The sequence below is a fragment of the Lonchura striata genome, chromosome 1 (assembly GCF_050655825.1).
Source record: "Lonchura striata isolate lonStrDom1 chromosome 1, ASM5065582v1, whole genome shotgun sequence".
Taxonomy (NCBI): Eukaryota; Metazoa; Chordata; class Aves; order Passeriformes; family Estrildidae; genus Lonchura; species Lonchura striata.
In genome coordinates, this window is record NC_140703.1 from 29907002 (window position 1) to 29923985 (window position 16984).

Sequence of the window (16984 nt, forward strand, 5' to 3'; positions counted from 1 at the left end):
GTGTGCGGCGCAGCGCATGCGCGCGGGGCCCGGCGTCAGCTGATCCAGCGCCTCCTTTGCCGCCGGCGGAGGGACTCGGGCGGATTCGGGCGCGCCGGGCCGGCCCAGGTGAGACGCCCGACCCCTCTCCCCCTGCCTCGCACCGCTGCCTCCGCCGCTCCCGAGCTGCGCCCGGGGCTGCCCTTCTCTGCGGTAAAGGAGCGGGGGGTCGGCTGTCGCCGCTCCCCGCCCCGCTCGCACCCTGCCCGGGAAGGACGCGGTCTCCCTGCGGAGCCGCTCGCAGGGGGAGCGCGGCCCCGGCGCTGCGGAGCGGCGGGAGCCGGGAGGGGGGCGGCACGGCCCGCAGGGAGCCGTGTCCCGGCGGCACGGCCCGCAGGGAGCCGTGTCCCGGCGGCACGGCCCGCAGGGAGCCGTGTCCCGGCGGCACGGCCCGCAGGGAGCCGTGTCCCGGCAGCACGGCCCGCTGCAGCCGGCCGTGCGCTTCCCGGCCCCGCTTCACGGGGAGCGCAGAGCTGCAGAGCGAGGCAGCCCCTCAAGGAAAAACTGTCCGAGCGCTCGATCGAAGACACCCAGTGAGATGCTTTAGGGTTATGCCAGAATCCCTTACCGAAAAGAGACAGGGCGATAGCGGCTGGGTTCCAGCGCCAGGTCATCCCACCATCTTGAGTGGGTGGATCTGAATCTTTCGGTGCCTTGACCGCAGCGCAGCAGAGAGAGAGCAGCGCGGTTATGGAAGAGGAATTCCGCTGCGGGCTTCTCCCTCCAGCCATCCGTGGCAGAAGAACCCCCCTGTTGTTGCTTTGCAGTTGAATATCTTGGTGGCACATCAGATGTGCTTCCTATTCCTGTAGCCAGTGACAAAATTTTGCCTCAGATGAGGTGTTTCAGACATCACCCTTGGCATTCACTTAAAGGCAAGAGAAAAATCTTACACAGCTGGATTCTGGATGATATTGTTCATGTGACAGGTAGCTGTCACATTGGAGTATGTGACACATGTGTCAGGATCCATCCATTCCGTGCAGCTGCCCAAAGTGATTTACTTTCTTAGGAGAAAGTGAAGTCTTCCTTCATGAAATTTTACTGTCTTTTCTCATAGAATTTGCTCTCCTGCTGGGCATAAAAGCAATTTGGTGATCATTTTATTCATTGTAATGCAATACTTCAGCAAAGTACACTGGCTATTTGATCTAGCACGGTATTTTAAATGCTAATTCTTCTTGCTGAAGTGGAGAGGGGGTGGAAAAATAGGAAAACCTGCTGATAGACTGCTAGAAGTGATTTATTAGGAAGAACATGCAAAATACAAGCTGGCATTTGCAAGTGGAAGTTTGAGGCAGATCTTCACTATGTTGTAAGTTGTGCTGTATTTATACTGACTTCTGCACTGTGCAGATCTGCAGCAGCTGAATGTTTGGCTTCTCTGTGCTTTCAAGGCCTTTTCAATGACCAGCAAATATAAACATGTAACAATATCTACGTTTTATTATTTTCTATGTAAGAATATGTGAAGTGAGATCAGAATCTACAGGTCTTTGAATTACCAAAAGTACTGCAGATTATTTTTGCTGTGCCTGTCAGTCTGTAATGCAAAATCCTCTGGAAAAGCTTTATTCTTTCATGTGGGGAAAAAATTAGTCTTAATTTTATGATCAGGTGGCAAAGTCTGACATTGAGAAGTACTAAATCACCATGGACATCAGCTTGAGAGAACAGGGAAGGACAAATTAAGGCAACAGTGGAAAATGGCTGCTGGCATCAGCTGACTGTTCAAAGGGGGGTTGCAGTCTTGTGTTGCAATAGTAACACAAGATCTCTGTTTCCCGTAAATACTGCCTTGTGGTTTTCCAAATCAAGAATTATTTTCTACAGGTAGTGCTAATAGGGTTGAGCCATGAGTGATTAGTGTAGCTTCATTTTTATAGAGCATTAGCTTAAATTTAGCTTTTGTTTTGGTCTAAGTGTGTATTAACAGTTTTATGCCTCATTTGCCCTCATTTATGAAGGCTGTGGGCCTTAAGTGTCCTTCTGTTATCTAAATTTTTTTCCCAGGATGACTTCATGCATTTATCTCCCAGACTTGCATGGTGCTGGTGTTACACATTGTCATCCAAAGCTCCTATAGACCAGCAGGTTACCAGATGATTCCCCTGAAGATCCTTTTAGAGGCACTATGCATTCCCCCTTGTGATTTCATGCCATAATGGTTGTCTTTGGGTTCTCAAGCCCTGAAAGTTCCTACTGATGGGTTTCCCTCTTGCTTTGAAATTGCATGTTTATGAGCTATGGCTGCATTCCTAATTACTCTTTTAGAAAGAGTAAAAGGATTGCAAGATAATCTCGTTGAGCTCTTTGGTTACTTTAATGTTGACCATAAAATGTTGAATGCTACTTCTGAGCAAGTAGTAATACCTCTGTTTTTTTCTCTTTTTAAGAAAACCCTACAAAATGCAAACCATGCAGCAACCCAATGCTACATTGCCTGAAATATATTCTTTTCTCCATGCTTGTTTTGGAGGTTAAAAAATAGGGGATTTCAGACTTGGAAATACTGAGGCATTGTTGAACAATGGTATCCGTATGATTTCTTTTTTTTTTAGGCTGGAATTTTGCCAATGAAAACAGACCATGCAGTCAACTGGAATATCATGCTCATTCATTTTTACTGAACATCTTAAAACATGTGACTTCTTTAGCCTTCCAGCTGGGCAGAGAGAAACAGGGTCCTACTCCAGCCGAAGAAGCAGAATGAATTTAAACTTTTCAGCCTTTTTTTTTTCCTACAGAATAAGCCAATAATCACCTAAATCTCCAACATGCAAAACTGGTTTTGACTGGATCTTCTGTTTGTCATTGTTGTATCTTTTATGGTATAAAAAGCTTTTTGCTTGTCTTTGATGCTCTCTCTCCACTTTTCCCTTTGTGAGTGGACAGCTAAGCTTATACCAAATTCTTGGGTTTGGTCATCTCTCATGGCATTAAGTTCTGCACTTATAAATATTTTTTGGTTGGTTACTTTATTTCATCCAAGCATTTATTTCTTCTGTGTCTGTCAAGCTCTCAAGTTCAACACTCCCATGTCTCAGAAACATTGACCTTTTTAGATACATGATTTGGTTGTTCTGACAGACTTTGCCTTCCAAGGCCTGGCTTTACTGCAATGATACAGTTACTGTGAAAACCAGTAAGATGTATATGGATAAATCCTGGAAGTCTAACAGACCCTGTTACTACCACTTAACCAAATGGCAGATGAAGACCAGTTTTAGCTGCTGAATTTATTTGCTTGCTTCATCAGCTGGACTACTCCTCTGAGCTTGTGTAATGATAAAATTCAGTGTTGCTGCTCACTCTGTTCAGAAATAATTTGTCTGACAGTGGCCCCTCTTTTAATTTTGTCATAGTTTACAACATTTTGGGGAGTCTGTTATGTTCAAATCAAAAGTAATCAGCAGGGACCAAAACTAATATGGGAAGCTGCCCCAGTTAACCAAGACTCATTGAATGGAAGAGGTAAATGAGCTAAAAAGTCTGCTGGAAATAGACCCATTGCAGATACAAATGCTTGAGAGAAGTGGTGTTCTAGAGGGTCTCTGTAATATAAAAGCCTTATCTTTGTCCTTCCTAATCAATTGAAAAGTGCTTGCTTTGTAAGGATTCTTAAAACCAAGTTGAAATGTTGGTGCTCTGGTGAGTTTCAGCTGACCAGTCAGCCCAGCTGTGTTTCTGCCAGACAGTATCCCCTGAGAAAAACCAGAATGTGTGCTGTGAAGATGCTGTGTCCCATCTTTTGGCTGCTGTAAGCTGTGCTTGCTTACTGAAGTGGTTTGTGGTGGTTCATGTAGAACAGAGGTGGTTTGGATGTCTGTGATGCAGGTCTGTGTTCTGTGCCCTAAGCATGAAGAGCAGTCCTGTTGTGGTTGGGATGGCTGGGCGTGAGGAGATACAAAAAGGACATGGGAAAAGCCATAGAGAGACAGCTGTGCCTTTATGGAAACTTATTATAGTTATATAATAGTTATAAGTTATTATAGCTGGACAAAAGCTTACAGGTATTCAAGTGTTGTCTGAGAGCCTAAAGAATGACTTGCCAGTTTTTTAATACCTGAGCAAAGAAAGTGCATCTTCCAAAAATTTCAGTTAGTGGGGCAAATGTTTGGCCCTTGTTCTTGTTACACTGTATCCTTGCTTTATTTCCCACTCTGAAAGTAAGACCTTAAAAATCAGCTCTTCAGAAAAACCCTAAGATGGTATTTCAGACTAACTGCATACTATATTGGTAAAGATGGCTAAGTAAGCAATTCTATTACATGAATTGCCTATAGATCCTTTAAATTTTAAGGGTTTTGTTATCCTGGGATAAATTTGCATGAGCTGGTAGATATTCAGACAACCACCACAATATGTAGGTTAAACAAAGGTAAAATCTAATATGTTGGAAGGCCTCTGGCTGTTCTAAAGAATCTGTAAATACTTCAGGTATTATTTTATTTGAACATAAAATTTCCAAATGGAGCTTAACTTGCTTTAAAACATAAAGATGCAGTTTTTCATTACGGAGAGTCAACCTTGACTGAATTTCCTTTTTCTGGAATCCAGTGCCAATAGTTGTGCTGTGATTCCAACCAGGTGTTTCATTATACCAAAGGTGCTATAAAAGAGTACTTCTGTCTGCTAGGGATGTTGGATCTTTCTCCAAGACTTTCATGTAGACTTACTCCTGGTTCAGCTCTTCAAACTAGCTGTCAAATACCTTGCATAATAAACTGAAGATTCCATAATATCCTAACTTTAAAGGTGACCTGAAACTTTAAACGTGTAGTGATGAAATGCTTATTCCAAACTCATGCTCAGTATTTTAGCCATTACACCTGGGGATAAGGGGTTAGGCAGTAGAGTGAGGATTATAGAGGAGACACTGTGTTTTAATGAGCCCAAACAACTTATGTGATTCTGTATGTAAAACTGAGCCTGATTTAAAAATCCAGTAACAGTTGTTTTGTCTGGTGAGGTAAGATCTTCAACTCTTCAGAAGTCACTCTGCTGAACTGTAGTAAATTTTGCTGTTATAGTTGCTTACAGCTACGTATTCATTTCATTTTAATGTTTGTCATCTTAAAGGTTAGACCATCAAAAAGTACTTCAAGTATACCAGCGCCAGATACACCTGACAATTAAGTGACTTTTACTTAATAAAAGGTAGGGTAGATTTTAGTTTAGCAGTAGTGTTAGTGAGGTTAATGAAAACTGTTCATCTAGAGGAGATGACTGAGCATTGCACTGAACAGATGGCTGCAGAACTTTTCAGCTCTAGCAGCTAGATGACTGGATCAGGATAAGAAAAGGCGGTCACTGCAGAACACAGAAATTAATTTTGTATTAGTGTTCTGTAGTATGGTTTGGATTTCAGTTGTGTTAGATCTTTCTTTTGTGTGAAAGTCTACCAATCCAAAGGGCAGAATGTGTAGCAGGCTGAAAGGAATGTCAAATTTTTCACAGTAATAAAATTGTGAAGCAATGTAGCAAGAACTAAGGAGCGACTCATCAATCTCCTCCTCTGGAGAAGCCTCAGCTGAGAGGAAAGAATTGGTATGGAAAACCCTATTGTGGAAAACTAGCATATGAGTCAGTTGATGAACATTTTTTCACATGGGCAGTGTGGTTTTCTCTAGTAATAGGAGTATTTTAATGGATTTAGCTAGGATCTTTATCACTTCTAGATATAGCATGATTGCTGCCTTTGATGTTTGAAGGCTGCTTATCTACTGAGCTGATCAGATCTTCAGTGGGTCAAAGTAGTTATGCAATGAACACCTTGCCAGCCTTTCTATCTAGTTTTATTTTAGCTACTGACTTCTTAGTCTTGTTCAAACAGCTTTGTTCTAGTATTGTTCTGGGCTAACTAAAAGAATTTCCCAAGCTGCTGAATAAAAGCTTGGGTGCTTGAGTAACAACTTGTAGTGGTGGTACATCTTGCATGGGCAGACTTCACACCCTTGCTTTAGGAATATATACTTTATGTTGTATATATGTATCAAATATAAATATATTGTTACATCTTTAGCTTGTGTGCAGGACATGATGTTTATTTGAAGTATCAAACTTGTATGTATTGGCATGCCCAAAGCTAAGTCCCTATCTGTTTTTAGGAAGAGGACAGTAGGAGCTTGTGGTGGACTTCATTAATTCAGTGTTGCATGGTCTCACTTTGTAGCCATCATGTGCTGCAATGACAGTGGCAGCATAATTCTCTTTCCCTGAATACACATGGATTATGTGTACGTGTGCTGAGCAAAGCAAGCTTCATTTGAGAGGGAGGAGGGGGCTTATAAGACCCCAAGGAACAAGTTATGTGAAAGATAAATAGTCTTGTAGGGTTGCACATGGATCCACAGTATGTGGCTGAGCATCACTCAGGCAGGTTCTGGATTTATCTAGAGCAGAGATGGCCTCAAACTGCCCTGTGCCAACTGAAATTGTATGAATAACTAAGTGGAAAAATGTCCCTATTGTTGAGTTTAAGAAATTCTTTCTGGCTCGGAGCTTGTAGCAGGAAGGTTGATGCTGTTCACTTTACAATGTCTGTGTCATGAGAAGGCTGAGCCACATGGTTGTGTTGAGCACAGGACATGACTCCTGCCTGGTTTCATTAGAGTGCAGATGACACGGTTGGAAGGTGTTTGATATAGCAGAGGGTTATGCTGCCATACAGAGGGATTTGGACTGGTAAAATTGGCTGACAAGAATCTCATGAAGTTTGACAAAGGGAAGTGCCAAGTCTTGCACCTGAGGCAAAATAACCACATATCCTGCTACAGGCTGAGAACTGACTAAGTGCTGAAAAGAACTGGGGGTCCCCAAGCTAGATATCAGCTGGCCATGTGCCCCTGTGGCAAAGGCAGCCAGCACTGTCCTGGGCTGTGTTTGGAAGAATCCTGCCAACAGGTTCGGGAAGATGGTTTTTCACCTTGGCTAAACTTGATGGAAACCACATTTAGAGTGCTGTGTCTAGTTCTGGGTTCTCCAGTAGAAGAAAGCCATGGCTTAGTGGTGTGCATCCAGAAAAGGGCCACAAAGACTGTTTAGCATGCGGAGGTAGGAAAAACAGATGAGAGAGCTGAGATTATATAGCCTCAGGAAGAGAAGGCTCTGAGAATCCTATTGTAGAGTATATAAACACCTGATGGGAGGGAGCAAAGATGATGGAGCCAGACTCTTCTCAAGGTACCTGCTGAAGTAACATGACACAATAGGCACAAACTGAAATACAGGGAATTCCCTTTAAACATAGGAAAACAATTTTACTGCAGGGGTGTCTGAACACTGGAACAGGTTGCCCAGAGAGTTGTAGTGGCTTCATCCTTGGAGGTAATCAAAACACATTTGGATATGGCCCTAAGCAGCCATATCAGGCTGCTTGGAGCTGGGGGTTGGAAATAGATGATTGCCAGAGGTGCCCCCCAACCTCAGTAATTCAGTTGTTTGGTGACTGAGAAATCTGGAGCAATTTCCCCTGCTGTCTTATAGTAAAATTATAACTCTGCATACTGTGAAGGAGCAGGTTTCCTGAGAATACCGTTGGGCTTCCTTTCCCAGTGACCTGTGTTAGATTTCTGGGCATGTTGTTTTTTGTGGGACAAATTCTAGATATGAAAATGCTGCCAAACTTCTGCATTTGTCTAGTAATTCAGGCACTGTATTTTTTTTTTTTAATACTTCCTCCAAAGATATCATCTGTTAGAAGAGGAAGTTTAAACTGTCCTAGTTACAGGAAATCTATGGCAGTGATTATCTGGTTATTTATGAGGCCTTTGCAACAGATCTTCTCAGTGCAGCTGGACACTGGGATTTATGCACTGTGCCCAGAGTGTTCAGGTGAACAAGGTGCATGTCAGCAGCCTTGAGCATCACTCCAATGTGACACTAAGCTAATTGTCCAGTGTAGGTGGTGATCTTTATTATTCCGTAATGTCTAGGTTTTTACTAAGAAGAGGAGGAGATATTATTTTCTTTGGAAAACTGTTTGGCTATGTTTTACTGTTTATGCCTATTAAGCTTTCCTGGATATCAAATGAAAGGGCTTATATTCTGACTCTTATTTTTCTAGCCTTGGAAGTCAAACCACATTAGTCTGTTTCAGACACTAAAATCTATGACCTTCAAGTTAAAGTTATTTCAGCAGAATGATTCCTACCATTGATGACTTACTGATGTAATGCTGCTGCTTCCAAATGACTGATACTGTGCTCTTCTCTACAGTTGTGGTTAATGTCTAGGCTTTTGTGGCAATTTGAAGTGTTGGTAATCCTAGAATTTACAAAGATAGACTTGAGAAGTTGTGAAGACTGCAGGGAGCTCTTCAGCTTTGTGCAGGTTCTTCGGGAGAAATCACACTGCCCATCTTCTGTCCAGCATATGGGGCAGTGCCTGTCGATCTCTGAAAACAGATTCCAGCAGCTGTCACTCAGTGGCACAGCTCTCTGGGTGCTGTGTCTCTCACAGCATTGTTGAGGTGTTGGATGTTCTGCAATTGCCTTAGTGCTTCTGCTGGCCAGGGGAGGGGCTTCCGAGTGTAAGGAAGCCCCATAAGACTCCTAGAAGCAATCAATACTGTTCAACATGCTCAAGCAATTAGTATTGCAGTGTGCTCAGCGCCTCCCTGTGCAGTCTGTTGTTAAACAGTTGTTCTGTTAAGCTCTTCCAGAGCAGAGCACACACTGACATGGCTGCATTACATCTGTTCACCTGCCTATTACACCTATTACAGGTGTAATAGGCAGGTGAACAGATCCCAGCAGAAAACATGCACCTCTTTCAAGGATTTTTGTACAGTTGTATGCACCGCTCGGGACATTGGAATTCCTGGCTTTGTAGGAGGCCCTTAATGCAAATGCAGAAGCATTTTGATTTCTTCTGCTGGGTCCTGTGCGGTAGGGAGAGCAGAGATGGGAGTTCAGCTGGGCTCGAGGTGGCTGGAATTGCTATTGCGGCATTCCTCGGTGCTGGTGGGAGAGGGAGAGAGAGACTGATGACTCATCAAGTCAGGTGGTTGTGCCTCTGCTGTGTGTCAGAAATTTCGTTCCCCTCTGCAGCAGCTTTCTCATCCCTCTGTGTAGGGGCACTAGAAGGACGATTATTTCACAAGTGGTGATGCTTCACTGCTGAATTCTAGCTTTTGAATTGGGCCTGTGGGTTTTTGGTACTCCCTGCTTCTGTAAAATAAGGTAAGGAACTGTGTTTATGTGATAAAATTGTCATCAATTTTTTTCCTTGCTGCGAGAAGGCTCCTTCTAAAAATCTCACTGGAGTCTGAATTTGGAAAAACTCTTTGTGTTAAGGCAATTTGTTGTGTAAATTCTGCGTCTGATCAAATGTTAGATGCAAAACCCAGGAACAGTGAAGCAAAACGGGTTTCTCTAACATAGAGAGCAGGGCAGTTACATTTTTGGGGCTACTGTGTAACCAGATTACTGTTCTGGGGAGAAACCAAGATAGAAAGCTCAGGTTATAGGCTCTTTCATGTTTAATTAGGACTTGAAAATCAGTGTAATAAATCACCTATTAGTCAGAGAAGGTTCTGCTGCAAGCAGTATTTTGATTTCTGGCACTATTAATCAGAATATGACTGTTAGAGCTTAAGAACATGTTTGAAATCAATTGGTGAACTGTTTTAGATAAGGAAGATCAAAATTGTAAAGCATACAAGATGCATCTTTACTCATAAGGGAATTAAAAATAAGCTAATATCCTATATAGGTGTGCTAGTGGACTTTTGTAGGAGGGAATTGCATATAGTGCCTAATATCTTGTGTTGGCAAGAGGCCTTTCAAAGGCCTCGGGCCTCTGAAATTTCTGAAGATTTCTGAAATGGTCAGCTACCATTTTTTCTAGGGTACATATATGCTTTAGGGAATCTCATTTTTTTTTTGAGTACTGGCAATGAAAGCATCTAACAAGGTAGGAAGGTAAGGCAGCATTTTGGCCCTCAAGGACTTTTCCATATAAATTGAAAATCTGTAGTGCTAGTATACAAACACAAGAAAATGATGCAGTGATAAATAACAGCTTTTCTTCTTTTTTTTTTTTTTTTCTTAATTTGTATTTAGTGTTAAGACATATGTAGCCCCTTAAAAAAGAGGTAAGCCTGGCTGGGTGGGCACTGGCTTTGTGTAGACTGCAATTTGGAGGAATAGTGGAGGTAAAACACAGGTGAGAACGAATCCTTCTTTTACACTTGAAATATCTAATAGGTTTGTGTTTAAAAGCTGTTAGGGTAGATGCTAGAGATCATGGTAGACAGGAATTATGAGAATGTTGCTAGGTGGTCTAGTGGAGGAATTCCCTGCTCTTTTACTTGGCTTGGCCAGTAATTTGGAAAGGTGGCTGTAGGAAGAGAGAGGAGCAGAGCAGCCACAGGAACAGGAGAGGCAGGTGCTGGCTGTCAGGATGTTGCCATTTAACTGCAGAATGGCTGTTCTGAGGTTCTTACTTGCCTCCCTAAAAGGTAAACAGTCACTTCAAGCAGGTTTTGATTATGAAGAAAAGCTAATTTAAAGAAACTGGCCCAGTGTTCCTGCTTTTCCTTGCCTTTGTAATTTGACTCTTTCATATGGGACGTTGTCTAATTGCCAAGCTGTGTCACTAATTCAGTTATGAGAATGTGGTTTAACTCTGCTGTGCTCTTGGAGATGTTGATAGTAGGACACTGGATGTTGTTCTGTATGGTATATTGAAGTACATATTTAATTTGTATTTATAAGAACAGCTGCTTCATTTGGTATGAACAGCAATTGTGCTTGCTTGAGTTTTAGTTGTTAAAAGCAAAAAAGATGAGATAGTTGTGTTAGTCAGATCAGAACCAGCTCATACCAGCTGCTCAGGAACTGCAGATTGCTTTGCGAGGACTTCCCCTTTGCCATTTGTCAGGGGAGGCATTTGAGAAAAAAAGCAGTAAAATTAAAATTATCTCCTGGGTCTAAACACCTGGAAGTGTGAAGGATAACCTATGGCTATAGAGGATAGAGTGATCTAATGGATATCTGGCTTAGCCTTTGGGCTCAAAACCCATTAGCAGGTCTGCTCCAAGCTGGTGGTGACTGAGCCATGATCAGCTGTTGTGGTGGCTGCTGTGAAATAAATCAGTGGCAGCCATGATACACTGACAGAGACATGGAGCCTGGGAGAAGCTATTCCTTCAGGATGAACAAGAGTTTGGAATCATAGGAGATCTTTTTCTTAAGGAGCAGTGCCATCAATTTGAAATTTATAGATCAGTAAAGAGGCTGAGGGGCAGAGGACTTGTATTGTTGTATTAAAAAGCTGGAAAATAGTTGTAGGATTTCAAGAATAGAGAAGTCAGCTACTGCTCCCAAAGAATAGGCAAAAACGTATCCTTGAATTGTAGTGGAAAGGGTAGCAATGGAGTTATCTTGCTTATTGTACATGGGGCAGGTTTTTAAGCCTGAGTATGCCTTTGTATTTGCTGCCTTGTGGAAGAGTTAGAGTAGGCTGCTCTCAAAGACTTGAGTGTGAGTGTCAACAGATATCTCCCAGTTCATGTCACCGAACCAGGGGCCTTGCTGCTGATTAGCACAGGAGAGTTCTGTGCTGGAGCTGCCATAGCTCACCTTTCACCAGTGCTGTGTCCTAAGGGTGTCTGTACAGCTACGAGTGTCTTCCTAAGAGGGAAGAATGTGGCCTTACAGTTCTCCAAGACCCGTCAGTTTCCAAGGTAACACACAGCATGAGAAGGGCTCACAAAGCAAAACCATGAAATCCTCTGATCCGCCCCGGAAGCAGGACAGCCCAACTGTCAGGCACAGGACAAACAGGGATGGAGGAAGTCTGCTGATAAAACAGCTTTTCCAGGGCCAGTTGTTTAGACTTGCTAAACAGTTAACTGGCAAGAGATGGCAGCCAGTTGTTTATCTGTTGCAAGCTGAAGCTTTTGACCATTTTTCAGCACAATTCTTCTGTAATGCTCTGTGGGTTTCACTGAGAGCAAAGACTGGGTAGTATGTAGCAATGAGACACAGAAAGGATTCACATGTTTGTGTGCTGGTGCTTCTGAAAATCTGTGTTTCTTCCTCTATATAGTCTGATTCAACACCTTAAGATTGCAAAAATTGAATTTTCACAATTAATATTTGTAGTATTGCATTTTAGAGACTAGTGGCAGTAAAGCAGACCCAGAACATTCTCTTGCTCACTAAGAATCATAGAAGACTCCATATTTTGAAGGAGGGTAATGAGATGTGGAATACAAAAGAGATTTTCTCTTATTTAAATATCCTATTACCAAGCTTTAAAAACAGTGTAACAGTGTTAGGACATTGTTGTACTGCATCTTTTTCATTCAGTAGCATTCTGTGGAGCATGTTATGGAGTGATATTCTACCCCTGTGTTCCTCAATAAGAAATCTCAGATCTTGTGTTTGTTTAAATCAGTTACCTTTTCACTTTTTACAGCTTTAAAATCAGTTGAAAGTGCTTAAGGCTAAAGTGCTTCATGCTATGAGTTCAGAGTTCTTTTTAACTGAAAGTAAATGAGAGCAGAGGGAAGAGGAAGAACTTAGTACATGTGTGTGTTCTTCAAGACTGACTCTTTTGTCTTTTGTTCAGTTGAACAGGCAAAATGGACTTCTCCAAACTCCCCAAAATTCGTGATGAGGACAGAGAGGCTTTTGTTGGTTATGTTTATGGAGTCTCAGGACCTGGTAAGTATTATTTTGTAAAGGAAGTCCATACATTTTGTTAATCTTCACTTGAAAGCAGAGAAGTATAAAAGAGCTCTGGGTGATGTTTTTCATCTTTTTTTTTTTTTTTTTTTGGTGGGGGACTTCAAGAAGTAGCACTGATTTGTAGTCTCACAAACTATTAAAAAACTGCTAAAAAGGTGTTACTATTAATTAACCGTTTTTAAAAATTTAATGAGTGGAAGCAGGCAGTTGAATAAAAAACCAATAATAGTAACAAAAGGTAAGCTTCCTATATGAGAAAAAGCCCCTTGGTTGGAAATCTGCAGGACCCAGGGTGCTAAGCTTCTCTAAAAGGGTGTGGAATAAATAGTCTGTTCTCACTGAAAGTTTGTTCCTGTGCTTTCTGAGATCCTCAGTCCCTGTCAGTGTCAAGCTGTACTGTTTACTGCACCATGGGCTAGGGGAGCTCAGCAAGGAGCCACAAGACTCAGGCAAGGTGATAGAATGTGGCAATAGTGCAGCTGGGAGAAGGAGGACTCCTCCTTCATCTTTATCAGCTGAAATAGTTTAGGCTCTGATAGGAACAGCTTTTGAATACATGCAGACTCTACTGGCTTTTCTGCTCCCCCTGCATTCTCTTCAAGAGCTGAAGGAAAGGATGAGAATATGAGAACAGAAGACAGCAAGTATTTTTGTTAATGCAATGTGTTTGATGAATAAGAAATTCCCTACCTAAATAGGCACAAGTTTTTTCACTGCAAATTCTGTAACTGCAGAGGTGGTACTTAAAAACAATTTTACACTGACACAGTATCCTTTCCCAAGAAGTGGAACATGTGTTTTTCTGTAAATATGTGAATCTTACATGCATTACTCTGATCACAGTATGCAAGATATAATAGATTTTGTTCTAAAGCAGCCAGGACTCCATATATGACCTGTTGAAATCTAACTCAAAGCAGCATGAAGTTTCAGGCCCAAAACATTCTGCACAACAATCTTCATCTGTTGAAAGTTCATTTAAGTGCCCTAAGATAGACATTGCTTTTCTACAAAATAAAGCAAAAAATAGTGTTTTCTTTAAAGCTTTCTAAGCATCACTTTAGATGCAAGGGTATTTAGCAGGTGCCTTGGCTTGATCTATCCATGTTTATGCCAGCATCCAGACGCTACCAAGGTAAACAGAAAATGCTGGCCCCCAACCAAAGGTTTATGTAACTACCAGGCATTGGGTGAGTTCTGGCATTTTCTTGTGTGTTTTAACTCAGTCAGATGAGAATATGGGCCAGCTCACTGCAAGGGAGAAGTACCTATAAAACTTGTTTGTCAAAGTTTACAGCATCTCACGCCCTCAACGTTTGCAATCTGTCAAGACAGATAAGAGAAATTATGGCCTGAATTGTCCTGTGAAATGCTACATTCTCATAGTGTCCTCTTATTCTGGATAAAGGACAGAGTGAAAACTGTAGGAAAACTTATTCTTTTAACTTTTAAACTGGAAATATCAGGAGTTGTGTCATCCTTTTTTGAAGTCAAGAGCATGTCTGATATGGGTGAATACCAGGTTTATGCTGTGCAGTTGTTACAGATGGGTACATTTCCTGAGCTGCAGGAAAAATAACTCGCCTGTGTGCCTGTCTTTTGCAGTGGTCACAGCCTGCAACATGGCAGGTGCTGCCATGTATGAGCTGGTACGAGTGGGACACAGCGAACTGGTGGGGGAGATCATCCGGCTGGAAGGGGATCTGGCCACTGTCCAGGTGTATGAGGAAACTTGTATCCTTTCCACTGCTCCCTCTGGGCTGCCAGATACTTTGGATTCTGGCAGGACATCTGTTCTGCATGTGTTTTGTAAGTTTTGATGGTTTTGAGGTGAATCTTACTTTGTGTGGCTATGTAGCGAGGACACTTTCTTTGACTGGAAATCAAAGTGTATCTTAGAATTCAAGTGCATTTTAATGCCTCTTTGTTAAGGCAGTTGACAAGTGTCAACCATAAATTGCAAGACTAAGCAATATTTGATGCATCTTTTTCTTTGCTTTTGATAACTGTATAATGCTTAAATAAGAAATGTGAAGTGGGCAGGATGCCTTTTTCTGGACAGAGTATTTTGCCAAGCATAATAGATTACACCTTTTCTTCTGCAGTAGGCTTACAGTATCTTGGTCCAACTATGATGCAGCATATATTCTAAAAGCTAGGCAATTTAAAATGTATTTTTTATTACATATATATATATATGAGAGAATGTCAGAAAAGAAGTCATAAAACTTGAAGCCAGGCCTCTTTCCCCATCCCAAGGGGGCTGTGTGTAGTTGTAGAGCCTAGGAAAAAGGCTCTGCTGGCTCCCAAAGCTTGGTTCTGAGGAGCTTGCTGGCAGACTGCTGACTAGGTCCTGTCTCTGCCTAATAATCTATCATTTTAGATGGCATCATTGTAACAGTATCAAGTAGCTTTCCATCAGTACAAGGAGCAAGTTTGAGTATAGTTTACTTTTAATGTCCTCTTGAGAGGAAACTTGGTCATAGGCCTCACCAAAGTCAACTTGTATTAAACTTGAGTTTGTCTAAGTTTTGGAGGTTTCTTTTGTATTCTAGCAGGCCCTTCTGCCAAGGTGTTGGCCCTTTGCAGAGAAAAGTCCACTGTGCATCTTTGGAGCTTAAGTAGTGCACAGACCTGACAACTTGATACAAGATGGGAGGACAATAGTGCTAGTCTTAGACAAAGTCCTTTTAAAATTAGGCTGCTGTTGAAAAAAGCTCTGCAAAGCTCAAGATCAAAAGAGTTGTGCTCTCTAAACAAATTCTGAAGTGAAAAATGCCTTATTTCATTACATTATCTGACTTAAACAGCCTAATCTGTTTTCTAGGTTTGAAGATGTAAGAAATGTGTGATGTTTTGTCATCTCACTGCCTGGCACTCCAGTGAACTCATCCGTATTAGTTGACATTAGTTGCCAACAACAGTTGACTTGAATACATGATCATAAAGTAGAATATTTGTCACTACTTTGCCTCTCTAGAGGATGGTGAACTTTGCTGTTTGAGCAAATTCAGAATTTAGTATAAAGCCTACATGCTTCTCAAATGGTGATGTGTAACATTGGAATAGTATTGTCTTAAAGTCAGAAAAGGAGTTTGAGAGTATGAAGTGAGCCTCATGACTTCTGCCTGGTTTCTTTCCCTTGTTCTGGGTGAACTTTTCCTCAGCAAATCTTTAGCTGGTGTCTCTGTAGGAGATCCTGTTCTCCGTACTGGGAAGCCCCTATCCGTGGAACTGGGGCCTGGCATAATGGGAGCTATTTTTGATGGTATCCAGAGACCTCTCTCAGACATCAGCACACTGACCAAAAGTATCTATATCCCTAGAGGTGTCAACGTGTCAGCTTTGAGCCGAGATGTCAAATGGGACTTCACACCTTCCAAAAATCTGCGGGTAGGTTCTGACAATCCTGGGTTTCCCTCTTGCTCCTCTACCCCAGAGCTTAGGTCTGGAGCAGTGTGCTAAGGCTGTGACTGCTGGGACCTGTGGTTAATACTGCATTTATTGAAGTTTGCAAGAAGGAGTGCTAGGAGTTGGTAGTGATGTATGAGACTGGATGGGGATCACCAAAACTTACTTGATACAACTTATGGTGTGTTGCTGCTGCATATGAGAAATTTACAGAGTTTTGATGTATTTACCAAACCATAGAGAAACTTGTGCAATTGCAGTAAGCGTTAGCAGGAGCAGGTGTTACCTGAGCTAAAAGAATGACTGCAGCACACATTTTGCAAATGGTGAAGGTAGCCTTAGAGCTGGAAAATGTCATGGCTTTAGCCCTTTGCAGCATCTTTTTTCCAACCCTGCAGGTTAGCATATTTTATCCTTTCTCAGCACATTAGGTTGAGAGGTGGAAAAGAAATGAGGAAAATTTCTTTTGTCTGTTAATAATTGCTCCTATCTGAGCCTTGAAAGGCACTACAGCATAGGCAGTGTTGCTAGCAATGCTGTTGGAGTAATGAGTTATGTAAATGAGCTACTGTGCTGTAACAAGGAATTTTAAAAGGGGTAATCACAGTGCTAGACTTAATAGCTGTAGTATTTTTTACAGTTTGTTGAGGTTCTTTTTTAAGAGTTATTACTAATAGACCTGTTCTGATTTTAGGTTGGCAGCCACATCACTGGTGGAGATATTTATGGTGTGGTGAATGAAAACTCCCTGATCAAACATAAAATCATGCTGCCCCCACGGAATAGGGGTACAGTTACATACATTGCTCCTCCAGGAAACTATGACACTTCAG

General features: G+C 42.0%; 1 protein-coding gene across 2 annotated transcripts in view; it reads left to right on the plus strand.

Annotated features, from left to right (window-relative positions):
• The first annotated feature begins 9 nt into the window (after window positions 1–9).
• Window positions 10–16984, plus strand: part of ATP6V1A (ATPase H+ transporting V1 subunit A) — a 30588-nt gene continuing 13613 nt past the window's right edge. The window contains exons 1-5 of one of the 2 annotated variants that reach the window (XM_021549160.3): window positions 10–108; window positions 12622–12716; window positions 14346–14474; window positions 15919–16133; window positions 16846–16983. In XM_021549160.3, coding sequence (XP_021404835.1) covers window positions 12635–12716; window positions 14346–14474; window positions 15919–16133; window positions 16846–16983 — 564 coding nt within the window. In that variant the 5' untranslated portion in view covers window positions 10–108; window positions 12622–12634. Of the gene's footprint in view, window positions 109–9084; window positions 9225–12621; window positions 12717–14345; window positions 14475–15918; window positions 16134–16845; window position 16984 lie in introns of those variants that run through there. The other variant, XM_021549161.4, reaches the window with a different exon arrangement.